Source organism: Colias philodice, chromosome 19, assembly GCF_061535455.1.
Source record: "Colias philodice isolate Cphi_HAF_F1 chromosome 19, ilColPhil1 Martin Lab GWU primary, whole genome shotgun sequence".
NCBI lineage: Eukaryota > Metazoa > Arthropoda > Insecta > Lepidoptera > Pieridae > Colias > Colias philodice.
The window spans coordinates 10,270,328-10,289,945 of record NC_143104.1 but is presented as its reverse complement, the minus strand read 5'-3'; the positions used below and the strand labels follow the sequence as shown (position 1 = coordinate 10,289,945).

At 32.0% G+C, this 19,618-nt stretch overlaps 4 protein-coding genes across 5 annotated transcripts in view; 3 read left to right on the top strand and 1 right to left on the bottom strand.

Annotated features, from left to right (window-relative positions):
- LOC149480164 (uncharacterized) overlaps window positions 1-19,618 on the top strand; it is a 381,320-nt gene that overhangs the window by 322,239 nt on the left and 39,463 nt on the right. The gene's annotated exons all lie outside the window — the stretch shown is intronic.
- LOC149480166 (uncharacterized) lies at window positions 553-14,490 on the top strand. The gene is made up of 9 exons (XM_089707318.1): window positions 553-715; window positions 924-1,158; window positions 1,489-1,625; window positions 2,002-2,118; window positions 2,657-2,800; window positions 10,108-10,312; window positions 11,975-12,066; window positions 12,998-13,103; window positions 13,827-14,490. Exons 1-9 carry the CDS (start codon window positions 626-628, stop codon window positions 13,940-13,942), a joined length of 1,242 nt encoding a protein of 413 aa, XP_089563444.1. The 5' UTR covers window positions 553-625; the 3' UTR covers window positions 13,943-14,490.
- LOC149480165 (uncharacterized) lies at window positions 14,813-16,669 on the top strand. Its single transcript, XM_089707542.1, has 5 exons — window positions 14,813-14,944; window positions 15,247-15,469; window positions 15,685-15,815; window positions 16,015-16,042; window positions 16,308-16,669. Exons 1-5 carry the CDS (start codon window positions 14,852-14,854, stop codon window positions 16,667-16,669), a joined length of 837 nt encoding a protein of 278 aa, XP_089563668.1. The 5' UTR covers window positions 14,813-14,851.
- LOC149480163 (uncharacterized) overlaps window positions 16,894-19,618 on the bottom strand; it is a 58,154-nt gene continuing 55,429 nt past the window's right edge. For both annotated transcript variants that reach the window (XM_089707156.1, XM_089707157.1), the window contains one exon: window positions 16,894-19,191. In XM_089707156.1, the coding sequence (XP_089563282.1) occupies window positions 19,138-19,191 (54 nt within the window). In that variant the 3' untranslated portion in view covers window positions 16,894-19,137. The remainder of the gene's footprint in view (window positions 19,192-19,618) is intronic.

Genomic DNA, 19,618 nt, shown 5'->3' with positions numbered 1-19,618 from the left:
CGCAAACGAGGGATTAAAAGTACCGTGTACTAAACTTCCCCCGAATAACTGCGGACATGCAGGGAGCGGACAGGATCAAAGTACGCGGGAGTCCCCGAAAGAAATAGAACACGGGTGACTAGACGAAGCAACGCAAACGGCGGACTTTCGTCCGCGTTGTAACCTATTCATATTCGCTTCCTTAACGTGCTTTTCTCCGCAATACGTGTGCGTTGAGTCCGCGGTTCCGCGGCGGAGTTTTTATTCGCGGAGCATACTTTTTTCTCCGCCAGGGACTAAAATCCCTTGTCTGCGCAGGCCATAATAATAATTAACTGATGTTTCTTTTTCATAATGTCTTCAACTCTCATATTATTTTCTTCGTAGAGAACATAGGTATACCTTTTCATTTTTATTTTAACTCGGTAAGTAATTCCAATTATACAACGTTAATTTACAAAGATAATTGAATTTTACCACATTTTTATAGCAGTCGAGTTTAATTTATTCATAATTTCTTATTATAAAACCTTTTTTAATCGCTCAAATTATAAAACAAATTTACAATATCTATCAACGTCAAACCATCTGTCATCATTTTCACAAAGTTTTTCTCACCACTCTATAGAAATTACCTAAATTAAAAATGAACGAGTTATTACAGAAACATGGCTGTTCAAATGTTTTCAGTGTTCCCGAAGGATTGAAGGAACTCATGTCGGATATCTCACGAGAAGTATTATTCACATTATTGACTATATTGATAATTACAAACATACTTACTTTGTTCTGCACTAAATTTTCAAACTCTAACGTATTTGCAGCATGATTGATTATATTGTCTTCCTAAACTTTTACAACGTTTATTATTTGGAATTTTATATGTATTAATGATGATTAAATAAAACATCATCACACAATTTATTCATCATTCATTCATCTAGGTTTTACGTGAACAACCATCCAGAATGTTCGACTTTATCGCAAACTATCTATCCGTACTTCTAATTACGCGAGAACACGGCGTGATGGCTGTCAAAATTCTTGATGATCTGTGCGACTGCCGACCGTCGGTGTCAGAACATCTTTTACAATTGGGGTTGCCAGATACACAAGCGAAAGAATTGGCACAGATAATAAAAGAAGAAATTGAAGAGTTTGAACCTGTGGAGGGAAAAGGTTAATTTTTTAAAACATCGGTTTTTATTACCACGGTGATGGATGTGTAATATGGTCATTATTTTATAGCAGATAGTGCTTTTTAATTTATTATATTTATGTAGATACGTCTATAGAAATACAAGCATATGAGTATTTAGGTCATAAGAATTCTGAAAATATACAAGATTAGTGTAAATTTTTGCGTAATTTATTCTGGTGAGCGAAGAGTTGATTAATTAGTGTGGTTTCCTGTGTGATTCATTCTTATTAGGTAGTCATTGTAGTATAATAACTATTTAAGCTAATTTTAAGTCAAAATGCATTATTACAATATTATGGTATTTTTAGAGAAAATTAAAGAAATGCAAATTATGAAAAAAATATTGACAAGATCCGCTTTGGACGAAGCGAAGGCCTCTCAAGTGTGCCAAGTCGCTAGAAATGCTTATCGAGATTATTGGTATCGAAAGAAGACATTAGAAAAGGTAGAACATTAGTAATAACACTGATTTAACCCAGCGGTTTTACCCTATGGAATTAGTGCAATTCTTCAGTGATTAAAGTAGGCATGTAGGCATAATATTATCAGTTTCATAGATTAACTAGCAGAAATTCTGAATTTTTATTGTATCTTTTATAATGTAATATTAAATATAGATAGGTACATCTATAAAAATGTATAGCTCATTTATAAAATTTACTTGAAGTAAAGGCAGATAATCTTTCATCAACGTGGGGTTTCAGCATTTTATAAACAAACTCATAAGACAAAAATACAGAATTTTTCTAGTCTTTGAACGACATAAGTAGGTACGACAAGAATACGAAAAACATAACGAAAATTAATATGACTTGTTCTAGTCTTTGAAAAATCGACCCGAAGAGCCGTGGGAGATAGCAGCAGAGCGTACTTTGGAAATCTATAAACGAACAAAACCCTCATTTACCGAAATGGACAGAGCTGCGCAGAAGATACAGGTAATGACTAAACGAATGCCTGCTTTAATATAATATACTAGCTTACCACCCGCGGCTTCGCCCGCTTTGTCTAAAACCTAATAAATTATATACTAAAACCTTCCTCTTGAATCACTCTATCTATTAAAAAAAAACCGCATCAAAATCCGTTGCGTAGTTTTAAAGATTTAAGCATACAAAGGGACATAGGTACAGAGAAAGAGACTTTGTTTTTTAATATTATGTAGTGATGATACGTAATAATAATACTTAATTATTATAAATTTAATACATGATGTAAAAGTGTCTCATTCCAAAATAACTAGTAGGAAGTAATTTCCACGATTTCAAGACTATTTTTTGTCCGTTTGTCTGTTATTAAACTTTTCTGTTTATTCGCATAAAAGTAACAGAGCTTTCGAACATATAATTCGATTTTAATGGTAATTTAATTCGACTACAGAACAGATTTCATGGTAAACTAATTTCGATCCGTCAATCTTAAAATTAAAAGTAATTTCGTTGATCTCAATAACTTATTCATTCTTCTATTATCTAGGCGGCGTATAGAGGCTACCATTTGCGAAGAAATCTTCTCAGCCACTTGAAGCGTAAGCCAAAAAAATCTGGACCTAAAGTGGACCTGCCAGGACCTCCGCAAGATATCTCTGGTTCTAGAAATATTGAATTGGGACCTGTAATTGTGAGTAAAAAATTATTATTAATTAGTAAAATATCGAAGTACCCTTATTATGCTTCGGTCAAATTTGATTAGGTAGAGATTGTCTAATCTAAAAATGAACGCCCCTCCACTGTGTTTACGCTCACATTCAAAGTACGTGTATAGACGCAATACACACAAATTGGTCTGCCTCATTGGTCGTTCAGTCCTCCAGTCCCGTCCATGCCCGAACGACAGGACCAGTTGGCCAACTAGTGCATAAATGACGCGATGCACGACAGAACGGACGTGTCATTCCGTACATAGCGCGCTCTCCCCGCCATACAATGCTAGGCACCTGAACTGATCGCCCGATTAGTTGACAAATCAGTGCGCGAGTGTCAAAGTTTGCAGTAGAATCGACGCGCGCACACATATAAAGTGGTTCAATAATTATTTGTCCTCACACATTGAAACAATTAAGTTTAGTGGAGGGGCGTTCATTTTTAGATTAGACAATCTCTACCTACTTATTAAGTTATAAATTAAAAAATATGCAAGTAGGTCATTAGCTGAACTAATTTTAAAGGACTTTAATTTTTTTTCTTTAAAGTAGGTAACTAGGTACTTGAATTTTCGATATACATATATATTTTATAACTAACGATTGATAGATTTAACGCAAATGAGCGACATTGCAAAAAAATATTTTTTATAAAGGTTATCGTTATATTATTATTTAAATATCTAAGTTATTACTACGTATTAACTTAAACTTTAAGACTAGTTACTTCTGATACCTTTATGCAGCTATAAGACTTAAAGCATTAAGGTATCAGAAGTAGCCATAGTAATTTACCTAACCGTTAGCATACTAAAGGAAAAAATTATAAGGAAAAGTTTTTCAACATAATTTAAAACGACTTCCTACGCGATTGCGTTAATTAATGTGTATTTTATTCACAAGTTTAGATTTTGTGTTTTGTTAATAATTGTAATTTGTACTAATGACTTCTATGGCGCGGTAAATATTCAAATTTAAATATTTCCCGCGTCATAGGGTCCGAATAAAATGTCCTTTTTTAACACGCTTCTTTATTTTAAATTATAGTTTCATATTTGGCGATGACTGACTCCCAATACTGAAACAGATACGATCTTAAATGTTATCTATATCTATAACCACTAATATCCTACTAATACATATTATAAATGCGAAAGTTTGTGTGTGTGTGTGTGTGTGTTAGTTACTCTTTCACGCAAATACTACTCAACCGATTACAATAAAATTTAGCACACATATAGAGGGTAACTTGGATTAACACATAGGATAGGTTTTATCCCGGAAATCCCAAGGGGACGGGAACTATTCGGGTTTTTCTTTGAAAGGGCGGGCGAAGACGCGGGCGGAAAGCTAGTAAAACTATAATATCAATATCGACTACTTACCTGTAAGCGTTATATTTTATTAAATGTTTAAACTACATATTTACTTCCTATATAAAATATTATATTCAATTTAATAATCTTGTAAATAAGTACCTACGCAATTTGAGACAACATTAAGTTATAAAGAACGCGGGGAAAACCCGTTTTTATACAAATTTATAATAGAAACAAATACGAATCTTTGTTTTTATTTTTTGCATATTATATTTCTCATTTACGAATGATTTGAATGATTTTGCTTTTCTTGTACCTACTTCTTAGTTTTTAGAGTGAAGACATAACTGTCAAAACATTGAAAATTTATATAAAAAACATGGAGGTTAAACTACTTTTGATAAATTACATAATTTAGGCACCATTTTCATACTTAATATTCAAGTCAACATTGCCTTCGTATGGGTATTAAATTGTAATATACGAGTATGATTTTGAAAAAAAACTACCTATGTCGGATGACCTACCTATATTATATCTAATGTAGGTACACTAACAAGTGCTAACCCTCATTGTAAAATAACAAGTGATAACTGCGTTAAAAACAACCGACTTCAAACTTGCACTTGCAACATTCACAATGCTCATAAAATAAAAACTACTGGGCCTATCCGAATAAAATTTTTATGGGACCAATTCGACACCATCCCGCATCGAACAAAAAAGAACCACGTAAATCGGTTCAGAAACCTCGGAGTAATCGGTGTACATACATAAAAAAAAAAACATACCGGCCGAATTGATAACCTCCTCCTTTTTTTGAAGTCGGTTAATGATCATAATTTTTAGAAAAACTGGTTATAATAGAAACATCTAAATATTTATTCATGTTACAAATAAATATGTATATGAATCTAAATTATTTATATCATCGCAGTAATTCATAGTTAGATAATGTCATTCAAAACGCATTGGGATCGTTTTCCTCAAACAACTTATTTCCTTTAGATTGTAAGAACGTAAATTCATTAATGAGAATCGTTTATTTCTGATAAATTTATTATTTATTGTTAGTTTCCTTTATCATGGAATAGTGAATTCATGTAAGAAGTCTAAGGGCCGATTTTTCAATGCTTGGATAAAACTTACCTATCCGTCCAATAAAGTATTACACGATAATATTAAAATGTCACGTAAACTGTCAAATACGGACAATTAGAATACGTTTTTAAAATGGTAGTTTTATACATTATTCGACCAATAAGGTTTGTGTTGAAACTTATCCGAAACGGATTGATCGATTTTTATGATTTTTATAATGTAGGTATAACTATGTTTTTGGCAAATTAATCTTTACCAAGTCAGCAAGTAGGTTTCAACTTTATAAGCAGTGGGTCGTTTTCACATATTAGATTGTTTCACTATAAAGTAGATGTACCTATTGACGTTGATTTTTCTTTCTATGTATCTACGTATCGATACCTTCTTTTAGTAAAGGGGATCTTATTATATAGACCGGATAAAATATTTACGTAAAAAAAAACACAATAAAATTGTTCAATATTTTTATTTAAACTAAACTTAGGCTCCTTAAAGTTAAAAGACATAAATAAATATACAAATAAGTACGTTACGCATAAGATCAACGTTCGACTAGTAGATAATAGCACAGACTAATAATAATATACTACGTATAATAGTGTTGTCTCTGCAACATTAACGAAGTTATTATCAAGAAGCTTTAAGACAAAAAAAATTCAAGACTCAAAATAAAACTGCATGAGCGAGAAAACAATTATTTTCGTTTGAACAAACTAAAAAGAGAGTCACTTAACATTTTATTATAAAAATAAAATGTATTTTGCTACTATTACCAATGAATTTAAATTACTATAGTACACAACCAATAATTTTTAACTTAAATTTAAATACAGCCTCGGTTTATACAGGTTCAATACCTGCGCTTAAATATAAATTAAAAATTAAAAAAAATTGTGTGGTTTTATGAAACCACGGTAAAAGTGAAACTGTTCGAACGGTTCCGAACACTGCTTTGTGTAGCGCATGTCGCGTGACGGTCGGCTGCCGAGTAGGTATACCTACTCGGCAGCCGCGATACACGCGACATGCGCTACACAGACCAAAAAGTTTGAGACGATGTAATAAAAGTTTCACTTTAATAAAAAAAATGTTATCTACACAAACGATGGCAAGATAAAAACTCTAAGAAAAAGTTGCATTTAAATTTGACTTTACAGAGATTCATCACTTGGAGTATTAAATTAACTTATTGTATTGTCGAGCCAATTTAATAGGCAACATTTGATGTCTATCAATTTTATCTTCGAAGAGAGGTAACCTGCTTAAAAACATCGATTAAAGTGAATTAATCGATACGGATTTGAAACATTTGTCAATCGAATTTATTAATTTATAACGATTTTTATTCACAAGTAATCAATGCATTCGATATCGGTCATTATTTTTATAAATATGTAGTCGTAATTGAAAAAAGTTAAGCAAATCTGCAGTTCTAACGAAACGAAATATCATGTTATTTTATGTCGTCGTTACTAGGTTACGTTCTTGAATTTTGTTGAACTGTCAAATGTTGCCCATTAAAATGGCTCTACTATAGTTCAATTTACGATGATTCAAATTAAAAAGCATTTAAATTCATTCATTCATTCAAAGATTTTACATATCATATTACGCGACGCAATCAAATACTATCTAACTAGTATCTAGTTTATTTACAAGTCAGTTATTCACTGCTCGGGAGAATGGCAGAAAAATACTATTGTAGGTACATACTAATAGCTTCAGAGCTTTTTCAACAAAATTTAAAAAAATAGTTTTTTTTTTTTACAAAAATTGTGTCTATTGAAGACAGACAGACTTATCAGGTATTCATTTTCCCTGGACACTACGTTCATTCCACTTTTTTAAACACTTTTATTTAATGTAAGCGCATATTTCCATTTTCACAGTCACCAATCTCACATTAGGAAAGTTTACAGTCCACTGAAGCCCCTTGAAGGTGCCACACGACGCTGCATATAAAATAGTCAATATTTTCCAACTAACTCCATGTTATAGGGATCAAAATTATTCTAATGCAATGTCGACTCCTTTACGCATATTCCACTCCATCGTATATAGTACAAAGGGCAGTTTTTCCTGCCGTTCTTTAAACTAGCTCTTTTCAAAGGGTCCGGTATGACTTTTGGGCTGTCATAATTGTATCGTTTCGGTCTGTTTTTCGGGCACGTCACTAGCGGCGACAACTCCCCCGGCAGAGTGGAGTACTTCTCATTACTTTCCATTACGGCTAGCCTATCCCACAATTGTTTTAGATAATATATGTCTTTTTCGATTTTACACGGGCTATCCTCGTCACAACTAACGAGGATAAAATACAAGGAAAACAACGCGAGCCGCTTAAGCGCCATGCTACCACGAGTGCCTGACTGGCTTTGACAATTGCGGTTGCCTCCAAATGCTTTTAAATAGCTTGTGTGTGTTGTGATTCACATAGTACAACTTCTATACGTTAAATGACACTAAATTTTGTAATTATTGTAACATGACGTAAAGATATGCACGCCCGCGTAATTAATTCATTTTTAAGAATCTTACAGAGACAAGCAACGTTATCGCGGAATTGGATTGAGATTGTTGTTTTCTTTTTAATCGATGAGTACATTGTTTGGGTTCCATATTTATTATTACATTTATACCTATCTACTGAAAAGGAAGAGCATGCATAATATAATAACGTTACAAGCCATCCATTCATAATAATTGAACTGATGTAAGACAACATGATAATTTGTACATAATTTTCTCTCGTAGTTCTGGGGATGAAATAACAGATGAATGTGATAAATATCATCTTAAAATGCCCTGCAACAATATAAAATAATACAATTATTTATATGAATATAAATTACCTAAACAATAAGAAATCAAATGACGCGGACGTGCTCTTAATGTTTATTAGAAGCATGCGCGAAATGCTAAAGCGCACGCGTCACATTATTTTCACGCGCGTACCTACATAATATCTTGGTATCTGTGGGATCGAGGCAGCAAATTTTTTATAGGCTTAGCTTTTCCCTCAGCTTTACTTGCAGTTGAATTATAAATGTAATCCACTCTGTAATCCAACTGAAAACACACAAAAATATGCATATTTTGAGCACATTTATTTAAATATTTTAAATTGAAATAGGCTAGACTAGTAAAATCACTAGGATCCTAGTACAAATTATATGGATTTACAATAGAATATAATATTATATTATACCTATATGTAGGTATAATTTATATTATACTAGATTTCCGCCTGCGGCTTCGCCCGCGTTTTCAAAGGAAAACCCGCATAGTTCCCGTTCCCGTGGGATTTCCGGGATAAAACCTATCCTATGTGTTAATCCAAGTTACCCTCTATATGTGTGCTAAATTTCATTGTAATCGGTTCAGTAGTTTTTACGTGAAAGAGTAACAAACATCCATACAAACTTTCGCCTTTATAATAGTATTAAAATGCAACTGCAGTTGATGGAGGTGCGTTAGAATTGGCCTTTATATATTAAGGCTTTTACATGCGCTAATAACCTTGAGCATACTTGACGGATCTCAAACCTCTCCCGCTGCACCTTCTTTTTTCCTCGCATTTTGTATTTAAAAAGATACTAATCAGTGAAACAAAATATCCTCGTCAGGGACTGTTGTGTAACTGATAATTTATTAAACATAAAATTTTCAGAGCTCTAAGTCAGCAGGTTACGAAGTTTATAGAGTATTTGCGGAAAAATCGATGACCACGGCACATTTTTTTTCTAGAAATCTATTAACTTTGGACAAAAGTCCTCGCTAGCAATTAAAGATCAAAGACCATCCTATTTTATATATTTTTTTCGGTATTGTGCTTTATGTTGTACCAGACTTTATAGAGGTTGAACATAGTCGAAATTGCCGGGTAACGCCTTAAGCCATCCTATATCACAATTAACATTATTTAATGGTCCCAAATGTAGTCCAAGCACATATTTTTGGGTATTTTTTTATTAATTCACGCATTGTTTTCATTGACACTACGAACGTGAATTTCATTTACTAATCCGTTGCGTAGTTTTAAAGATTTAAGCATACATAGGGACATAGGGAGGGAGAAAGCGACTTTGTTTTATACTATGTAGTGATGTCGAGGAAAAAATATTTAAAAAATAGAAGTCGACCGTAAATTATGATGATGCTGCAACAATTTCACCAAACAGATATTCAAATTTTGTACAATATAAAAACAATCAAGAAAAACCCCAGGATACAGCTGGCTTTCAAATAAAACCGGTCCTAGTCAATGTGACGTAAAACGAACCAATTACTTATTGATCGAATTAATTAATGGCCTAATCTTATCTAGAAACTGTAAGGTCAGGCAAATATTAATAATTTCCATTTTATTCAAATGACATAAACCCCTAGAATGAGGAAAATTGTTGAATTAAGGAATGCGTAGTAGATCGCTCCAGTATTTGGGATTTACGTGTATAAAGACGTCATTCCTGTCATTAATAGGGCCAAATAAGCACCTAATACAGTAAGGATATTGTGATAGACATAGTCATTAGTCGCTGCTATAATATATTGCCCTATAAATAACAATTCCCTTTAGCGTCATGTATTAAATTTTCCCTGCAAATATATGTCGTAGTAATATGGTTAAATCTGCTATTCGATTTAATGACTAGCGCGTTCATTGAATGAATGTAGTTAGGTAATTAGATTTGGTATTATCACAAAAATAACTACGACATTGGGCCCTTAAGAAAAGAGCGTATTGATCATTAAAAGGTCGACAAAGTACCTGTAACACAACCGGTGTTTATTTGCATTATTGATAACATCAGGTGGCATCTGTCCCTTTGCTTGCTCTAACAAAAAATCGTACACATTTTCAGAAAATTAAAGTGCCCAAAGACGACGTTCATGCTATGTTCGGTGAGCATGCTACCAAGAAACTGGGCCTGCCCTACGATCCAATGCTGACCATCACCCATGTGGCTGATGATGATGATGTGGGTTCTGTGGGCCGATTGAGCAGGATCTCTGATAGGCCAAGAGAAAGCCGCGTGCCGAGCGCAGCGCCTAGTACCATTTCTGAAGGTAGCTTGACATTTTATACTATGGTATTGGTCTATTATCGTAGTTGTTATTTTATTGTTGGTATAAAATGCATTGGTTGATAATATAGCCCCCCTAGACAAGTGGCTTTCTATTAGCGTAAAGTTGAATAGAATAGATTATGAATGTATGAGATTGACGTTTTATTACGACGACGACGACGATTGATTACCTACGTCAATCTCATACATTCATAATCTATTCTATTCAACTTTCTAGGGGGGCTGATCTTGATTAAATAAAATAGGTGCAATGTGCCTGATATTTCACTTTTATTAATATATCTATAATAATAATCTTGCGTTGTTTTATTGATGTATTTTATCAATCTAAGAAGTTAAGCTTGTAGGAAATCTTGTAGCTTTACACGCGAGAAAAATAATGACAATATAAGTAAGGACATAAAGGACTTATTTCAGGAAAATATTAAAATGATCTCCAAAGTACTAGAATAGGTCATCATCATGTCAATCAATCTATCTATCAGCAAAACAATATCTATTTAGTACTAGCGGTCCGCCCCGGCTTCGCCCGTGGTACATATTTACGTTTTCTCGACATAAAAACCATCCGAATATAATAAAAAAAGAATTATCGAAATCGGTTCAGCCGTTCTCGAGTTATGCGCTTACCAACACATTTTGCGATTCATTTTTATATAATACTAGCGGTCCGCCCCGGCTTCGCCCGTGGTACATAATATTTACGCTTTCTCTACATAAGAACCATCCTCGTACTTCAAGTAATATAGTAAAAAAAGAATTATCGAAATCGGTTCAGCCGTCCTCGAGTTATGCGCTTACCAACACATTTTGCGATTCATTTTTATATATAAGAAGATAAGAAGATAAGATTTACATTGTTTCAATCAACCTTTACCTAGCTAAGTAATAAGCAGTATAATACACCCGGTTTTTATTACGCGTAGTACCTCTAACTACGTATTATTCTATGAGGTAGGTAGAGCAAAAAATATCCTCTAAATACCTACGTAATTAGTGTAAGTTAATTGACCGACACAGAAAGGAAAGTGTGTTTATCCTTTTTGCCCAGAGGACGTCTATCCTTCCCTGGGAAAAACCATAGGTGTGTATGTGTGTGTGCGTAACCAACATTATGTGTGTGTGCGTGTGTAACCAACCATTAAATTATTTTATAGTTAGGTACGCGTATAAGGCGTAATTAATTGTAAAAAATATCGTTTTAAAAGAATCTCAAATGACATAATTATGTTGTAAGTCTTCTTACTGATGGAAGATAATCGTGTTATTAAAATATTGTGATACATATCTACTTAAAACTTTATTTATCTCAAAAATTTCCGCCGCGTGGTAAGTAAAATTGGAATTCTAGAAAATATGGAATTTTGACTGTTCTGACAAATTATTCTTTCATAATTGTATGTTTTTCATAATGATTTAGTTAATATGCTTCCAAACATATATGTATAGCCTTTCTGCAGCCACAATGCAAGCCTGTTATTATAATTATTGTCAGAAGTTTTGTAATTCGATTGTTAAACTATGCTATTTTATTTTTGTAATTTTTTGTATTTTTTTTTATTGTGTCCTATAGTGTATAATCATGTCATTGTGTTGTTTGGTTCCAATAAATGTTTTTTTGTATTATTATTATTGTAAACAGGTATTCAGAGATTATCACCAGCTATTCAACCACCCAGCAGAGCAGCGCTTACCCCTGTGGAACTGTCCATGCACAAAATATCATTTTCCGAGGTATGTTTGCTATTTTTTTGTTCACTTTGGCAACTTCGTTCATTGATTATAGGTTAATCTATACTTATCATAATTACCGCAAATAAACAATTCAGTAATTTTTTTTTAATACATTAGAGCTTTTTATTTTATTAAGAAGTTGTCATAAATTAGAATACTTCAGACTTCATTATTACTTACTAGAGCAAGTTTATTTCAAAACTTAAACATTGTTTACATTAATTTTGGAAAAATCAACAACTACGTAAATGTAGCCTCAATTTGTTTACAAAATCAGTTTAAAATTTATCGCTGGAGCGTTTTTATATGAATGAAGCAACAAATAATATGAATCTATCCTTATAAACTTGTATTTAAATGAAACAAGTCATTATTTAAAAATTTACCTTATTCGAAGTACAATCTTTTGACTTTTCATAATTATATGTATTTCGTATTTGTTGTATTTCCTTGTTGACAACACAGGAAAATGTAGTAAAATATTATACTCGTAATAAACACGATAAAAAAATCCATCCATGCATCTATAATTTAGTAAATACCATATTATTATACTAGCGGTCCGCCCCAGCTTCGCCCGTGGTACATATTTCGCAATAAAAGGTAGCCTATGTCCTTTCTCGGGTATCAAAATATCTCCATACCAAATTTCATGCAAATTGGTTCAGTAGTTTAGGCGTGATTGAGTAACAGACAGACAGACAGAGTTACTTTGGCATTTATAATATTAGTATGGATATACCTTGTTCGTGTCTAAAAGCCATAGTATTTTTATTTAATTTTGATTTAGTACTTATGTTTAATTTATAAATTTTTTAACACGTTCGAATACAAAACCTAGCCTTCATTTATCTGTACCTAACGGACAGTAGTTAGTAGGTTAAGTTGTGAGTATCATAATTTTTAATCTGTGACATGTTCCTCAAAACAGGTTCCACCAGAAATCATACCCGATGTGACGATCGCTGATGATGAAGTGGTGAAAACGGTAGAACCAGTTGAGGAAATAGAACATGAAGTTCCCGAAGACATTCCAGGTTATTTAGATAGAATAAAACTTATATTCTAGCTGGCTAGAGATTTCTTCCCCATAATAAGATGTTTCACTACGATAATAAGTAGCATATAGACACAAAATTTATCTTTTGATGGCTGTTTTGAGAAGTGACAGAAAATTTTGTCGATAATGATTATTATTACAAGAAAAAATAACGCAATTAGTACTAGACTGGTATTATTTGTAATGGTATTTGTCGTCCCTAATAAAGCTAAAAGAATTGCTCTACAATAGTATACATATAGATTTTCAATTCACACTGAAATATATTTCTATTCAATTCAAATCTAAATTTATAAGCAATAAGGTATATTACTCATTAAACCGCAGGATCAGAGAATTTAACCACATGCGGATAATAATTTTACTATAATATGATTAAGTTTGTATTATAATTGAGCTATTTTCATTTTTCTTAGTATGTATAGTAAGTAATTCTGTCTCTATAATTCCTAAATTTTTTACAGCTGTAACTGTAAGTTGATATTATCCGACCCAAAAAGGATATAGTTAGGTTTCAACTTTTCAAGTAACTTGATCAAAATTTTGACCTATATAGACCCTACAACATCAATAACACTTAAATAATACAGATAATGTTAATAGAATAAGGATGAAGATCATAAGCAATAATTTGGCATGCGGCATTACAAAGGGACACCACGCGTCATAATAATATGTGATAATGCTTCTGAACTTCCAGATGACCAGACAGATGGAGGGAGTGTCCCAGCATCAGGTGCCTCCACAGCACCAGACACAGCCACCACCACAGACGTGGAAGATGAGGGAGATGTTACGGGAACTGATGAAGAATAGACAAGGACAGATATAATATGAAGAATGATGAAGAAGGGTGCTTTCCACCAATTACGTGCGGAGATGAGTAGCGAAGAATCCATACTTAATATTATAAATGCGAAAGTAACTCTGTCTGTCTGTCTGTTACTCAATCACGCCTTAACTACTGAACGAATTTTCATGAAATTTGGTATAAAGATATTTTGATACCCGAGAAAGGACATAGGCTACTTTTTACCCCAGGACATAGGATAGGATCCCGGAAATTCCACGGGAACGGGGACTATGCGGTTTTTCTTTGATTGCGTGGACGAAGCCGCGGGTGGAAAGCTAGTGTGTTTATAAATAACCAATCATATCGCTTCAAATGCTAAACGCTTCAAACTTCAAACTAAATGAAGCGATATGATTGGTTCTATACAAACACATTCCTCGCTACACATCCTCGCACATTATTGGTGGAAAATCCTAATAGAATAGATTTTATATTGGAAAGAGTTGTTTTGTTATTGGAACGTGAATGTTCGGTTTATGTTGTTAATTAATAAATAAATAAAAATAGAATAATGATTGAAATTAAATTGGTTTTTTATTTACATTCGTAAAGGACAATTTCATAAGGGAATAGATAAACATGATACACCCTTAATTACCTTACCTTCATGTTAAGGCTCCGACATGATTGAATGAAAGAAAATAATTATTTAAAAATATACATAACTATAATTTTAAATACTTAATTATTATATTTTTTTCACATGGAAAAGATATGGAATCCCAATTCCAATTTGTAGTTACAATTCACAATGTTTCATCTTAAAACGAGTGACGTCAAAATATTAATACCAAATTCGAGACCAACTCGATCAATCATTTTGTAAAGTGATAGCTTCGTTTATAAAGCTTTTACTTTTGATATAATTTACAATGGAGAAATCAGATAATCAACGAAATATTGATGGCTGTATACTAACTCTTCCCGAAGGATTAAAAGAATTGATGTCCGACATCACTAGAGAAGTAACATGCATTTACCTCATAGAAATCTACTGTGATCTGTGATTTACCTAATAACGATTATCAGGGGATTGGGAAACTTGACTAAAATTTCCTTGATTACTTCGAAAATGCATGATAAGCAATAAATATGACAACTTCTTATTTATTTTGGTATTATGTAAAACCTGTCGCAGCTATTTATTAGTCTTTCGTTTTATAGAAACAACGCGGCGTCTTGATAACTAAAAACTTTAATGGGCTCGTCATAGATACAAATTAATTTTTCATTGTTTTACCGGTATCAAGATGATTGCCTATTTCAGGTGCTAAGAGCACAGCCGCAAAACGTCTACGGATTCATAGCGACCTACCTATCAGCTTTGCTTGACGTCCGAAAAAACATATCCATTGCTAGCCAAGTATGCGACGATATCAGCAACTGCACTTGTCACCCAGAATTGGACGAAGAATTAAGACATATTGGTCTCATAGATGAAGATGTAGATGCTGCAATGAAAGTTGTTAAAAAGTTTTTCGAGACTGGAGGTAATCATCCCTCAAACATAAATATTCGTTTTTAAGATAAATGTAGTATAATTTCAGAAATTTTAATCGTAGTAATTGCTCTTCCCGGCTCTAGGGTAGTAATTTTATTTAGGTTCATATTTTTGCTATCAGTATTGTAACAAAACATAAAATATTCGCAAAGATTTGCTTCTTAATGCAGGTCCTAGTGTAGTATAATATTATATTTGATCCAGGTAAAGAAACTACTCTTTTCAATCAATTAATAAGGAAGACCAGTATAGAGGAGTACCAGCTGAAACATGTGCAAGGAGCCGTGCAAAGGGCATTTCAAAAGCATCGCTTGAATGAGTGTGGGTTCTACAAGGTTAGTACTAAAACACTTTTCAAAGGGCAAATAAATTTTCAATTTCGCTCTTAAATTTTGAAACATATCTCGAAATTACCTGAAACGACTAAATTACCTACCATGTAATCAATATTACCATAAAATCAAAACTTATCAATTATTTATTGTTCTTAAAGTGTAATAAATAATAATGTATACATTTTAACTTTGTTTGTAGACACAAGAGAAGACCTCCGAACACAAATGTAAGTAATTCGTCCAAATTGTCAACTGTGCTGGTTATCTTACACTAGCTGTTCCGCGCGGTTTCACCTGCGTGGCTCCGTTCCTGTTGGTCTTAGCGTTGATGATATATTCAGCCTTCCTCTATAAATGGGCTATCTAACACCGAAATAATTTTTCAAATCGGATCATTAGTTCCCGAGATTAGCGCGTTCAAACAAACGAACTCTTCAGCTTTATAATATTAGTATAGATTATTTCTTATTTAGATTACTTCATACATTTCAGGTGTAGACAACGTATCATCTATATCGCTAGCTGGTTCATTCGTAACTTTACCAAGATATACACCTTATTCAGCATTAATTACTGATACTCTATCAGACATATCCGAAAGAACCTATGATACTCACACTTCTCAATATCAAGAGTCAAAGGAAAATAGACCTTATAGCATAAGTACGGTGGACAAATCTAAAGTATTGGACAGAGATAATGTAATAAGGTTCAAAACTGAAATTGTCAAATATATCAATGATGATGAACTAGATATAGAAGAATTGATAGATGCAGGAACGTCTGAAGTTGAATCGGACGCTTTTTCTGTTAAAACTGATTCTCATTTGGAATATTCAAGTAGTGAAGAATAAAATTTTACTTACATATGTATTACCTATGATAATATAGGTAGATATTTCTTCTGTATTTTGTGTTATTTTGTATGACAGTTATGTATTGTATAAATAATATTTATTTTTATAATAATTTACCTGTATTATGTAGCTTAATATCGTATTTTTTATAATTGTTTGTATTTGTGTTTGTTTTTAGATTATATTTATTATTGTTTAGTAAAAAATAAAAATACAATGTTATTTCTAATTAAAATTTATTATGCTTTACAAACTGTGTACTTATTCTAATCGTAGGATGTTTATAAAATGTTACTTTATTTTTGGTTTACCAACATCGCATAAAAATACAGAAAAATAAAATTTAAATACTTAGTGCGTAAAATGTCCTTCTATTTTTAAATGCTATAGAATTCGAATTAAACAACCGCCCATTTGCAATTTCCACAGATGAATAAAATTTTAAATAGACTTGAAATAATACAGTAGGTTTAATATTATTTATGATAATTATTGTATGATCGATTCAATAATAGTGACGACGAAATTCGAGAAACCCTACAAACCTTATCGACGACATGACTTGCCATAACACATGTCAACAGACAAATCATGACGTCATACAGGCTCAAAGTCGAGAATGTTCCAGAACATAAAATTTAAATAAAGAATCAATCTATTGTTTAATTTTATGGACGGACTTGCTTGCTAGAAAGTTTTTAGACAACTTAATAATTTGAAATAAAACCATCGACCGAGTATTTTTCATTTATCGGGATTAAAATAAAATTTATCTAGTGTTAGTTTTCGAAAATAAACGATTAATTTAAAATTATGTGATTCAATTTTAAGATGACCTACATTATTATTACTCAGCAGAGGGTCGTTTGGAAGTCTTGAAACATTTTTATTTTAATCAGAAATTAATAGGTAAATAAACCCTTGGAATTTTTATTGTATTGTCTATTGAAAAAAATGTATTCTAAATTAATCGTTTATTTTGATTTTTGTTAGTATAAATCACAGCAAGAACGCTCTAAGAATAATACTTACTATCATAGCTAAAAATAAAATTGTCATGTATTCTGAAATATTATGTTATTTTGAGTTCGTCAAAATAAAAAAAAAATAACCCAAAAAAAGTTTGTTTGCCATGGAATGTAGAAAATTTTTGAAAAAAAAATATAAACCAGGAGATGAAACAATTCTATTGCCTTAAAAATATAATAATTTTTATTATAGCATTAAAAATAATAAAGGTAACAAACATTGTTTGAATAAAGCGAATAACAATAAATTCTTAAGACTAGCAATAATTAACAAAATAAAATTGTTCGTTGGAATTTAACAAATAAAAATAATTATATACATGTATTATATCGAACTTAACCTAAGCTTAATTGAATAAAATATTAAATATTTTGCATTTCTATTATAATAACCAAATGTTTATCAAAATCCTACTTCATGTTTCAACAATACTTTTAAAGAACTTAAGGCTAAGGCTCTATTTAAGGGGAGAGTCACACACAAGACATAATATTAATAATGAAAATACATATAACGAATGTGTAAAAAATGTACTTGCATTTATTATTTTTCTAATAATAGGTAATATGTTCTGTGAAATTGCCAACCTTATTTTTTTTAATTTCCCGTTGAAAACTATTTAATCGTTCACATAAGCATGTATACTAAATAGGTATTTAATTGTTGAGATTCTTACCTCAAACATATTTTGTGTGTCACTTTCTCCAAATAATTTCAACATAATGAGAAGCCAGCGAAATAATTCGAAACCAATAATCATAATAATATATTTTTAGTGAAATGTTTCGAGATCTTATTTACAAACTTTGGTACGTTCCAATTGTGCGTTTAGATAATACAAATAATAAAGACATAAATATTTACTATCATTTTAATCCTATAAACCTTTTCAAATGATACTCTACTTTCCGCTAATGTAATAAAGTTCTTTTTACTGCAAACATATTTTTACTGCAAACATAACTGCTGCTGAATGAAAATGTCACATTAGTAGTTCTATGAATTGGACTAAGAGCGAGGTGTAATATACAATAGACATAGTATACGTTATCTCCCTCGCACAAAATATGCAGACGATGACGTCATTATAATAAGCAGCACGATTTAATTATGATTTCAATACTATGGAAAGTCTATCCTCTTCTTCTCACTTTTGAACAGAGTAAAATAAATTTTCACCTAAAACACGACAAAAAGAAATAAATTTAATAACTTGCTTGATTTTTAAACAACTACAATCACGCCATTTTTAGCGCAAGTTTAATAAAAATAATTGTCACAAAAATTGGCAAGTCAAAACTTTTAAATAAAATGTTTTGGCGCGAATGTAAGGTAGGTTTTTATGTTTCAAAAAAAGATTTATGTCTTAATCTATAATCTCATCAACGCCCAAGCTGTCTTCAAGGATTCTTTCTAATTTTCAATTCAGTCTATATTTATATTGTATCCACTCCGCCGCCCATCAGCCGATTACCATATTCACTGAGAAGCTGAAAAAACATTTCATTATTCGGAATGCGTTTAATTAAAAATAAAATATATTTTATGGGCTTGTTAATAAGAAAATATAAAGTCCTTAAAAAGGTACCTAGGATCCGTACTCGACCCATGCAGGAATAGGTAAGTTTATCGAAGAATAAAAATAAAAATCACTAGTAGGTACACAAGAAAATAATAATGCAGTGATCTATTACAGTAATTCGATCGTGATTGGGGCGGGATTCGAATCTACGTCACAGAATAAAATCTAACTTCAACAATCAAAATATGTTTAATAATTAATTGATGCTTTGATACTTTTAAATAATAATAATACCCACAACAGAAAAACAAACAATTTTTATAAGCAAAGAGAAGAATATCGCGGGCCTTGAGCGCGGGGACCGAATACAGAAATTCCGTAACGAAAAAACCTCA

What these genes read in the sequence shown, in the direction of transcription:
- LOC149480165 (XM_089707542.1), top strand. Translation starts at nt 14,852, where the DNA reads ATGGAGAAATCAGATAATCAACGAAATATTGATGGCTGTATACTAACT. An exon ending in TGTCCGACATCACTAGAGAA is followed by an intron (nt 14,945 to 15,246) that starts GTAACATGCATT and finishes TGCCTATTTCAG; the next exon opens with GTGCTAAGAGCACAGCCGCA. An exon ending in ATGAGTGTGGGTTCTACAAG is followed by an intron (nt 15,816 to 16,014) that starts GTTAGTACTAAA and finishes CTTTGTTTGTAG; the next exon opens with ACACAAGAGAAGACCTCCGA.
- LOC149480166 (XM_089707318.1), top strand. Translation starts at nt 626, where the DNA reads ATGAACGAGTTATTACAGAAACATGGCTGTTCAAATGTTTTCAGTGTT. An exon ending in TGAACCTGTGGAGGGAAAAG is followed by an intron (nt 1,159 to 1,488) that starts GTTAATTTTTTA and finishes TGGTATTTTTAG; the next exon opens with AGAAAATTAAAGAAATGCAA. An exon ending in GAAAGAAGACATTAGAAAAG is followed by an intron (nt 1,626 to 2,001) that starts GTAGAACATTAG and finishes GACTTGTTCTAG; the next exon opens with TCTTTGAAAAATCGACCCGA.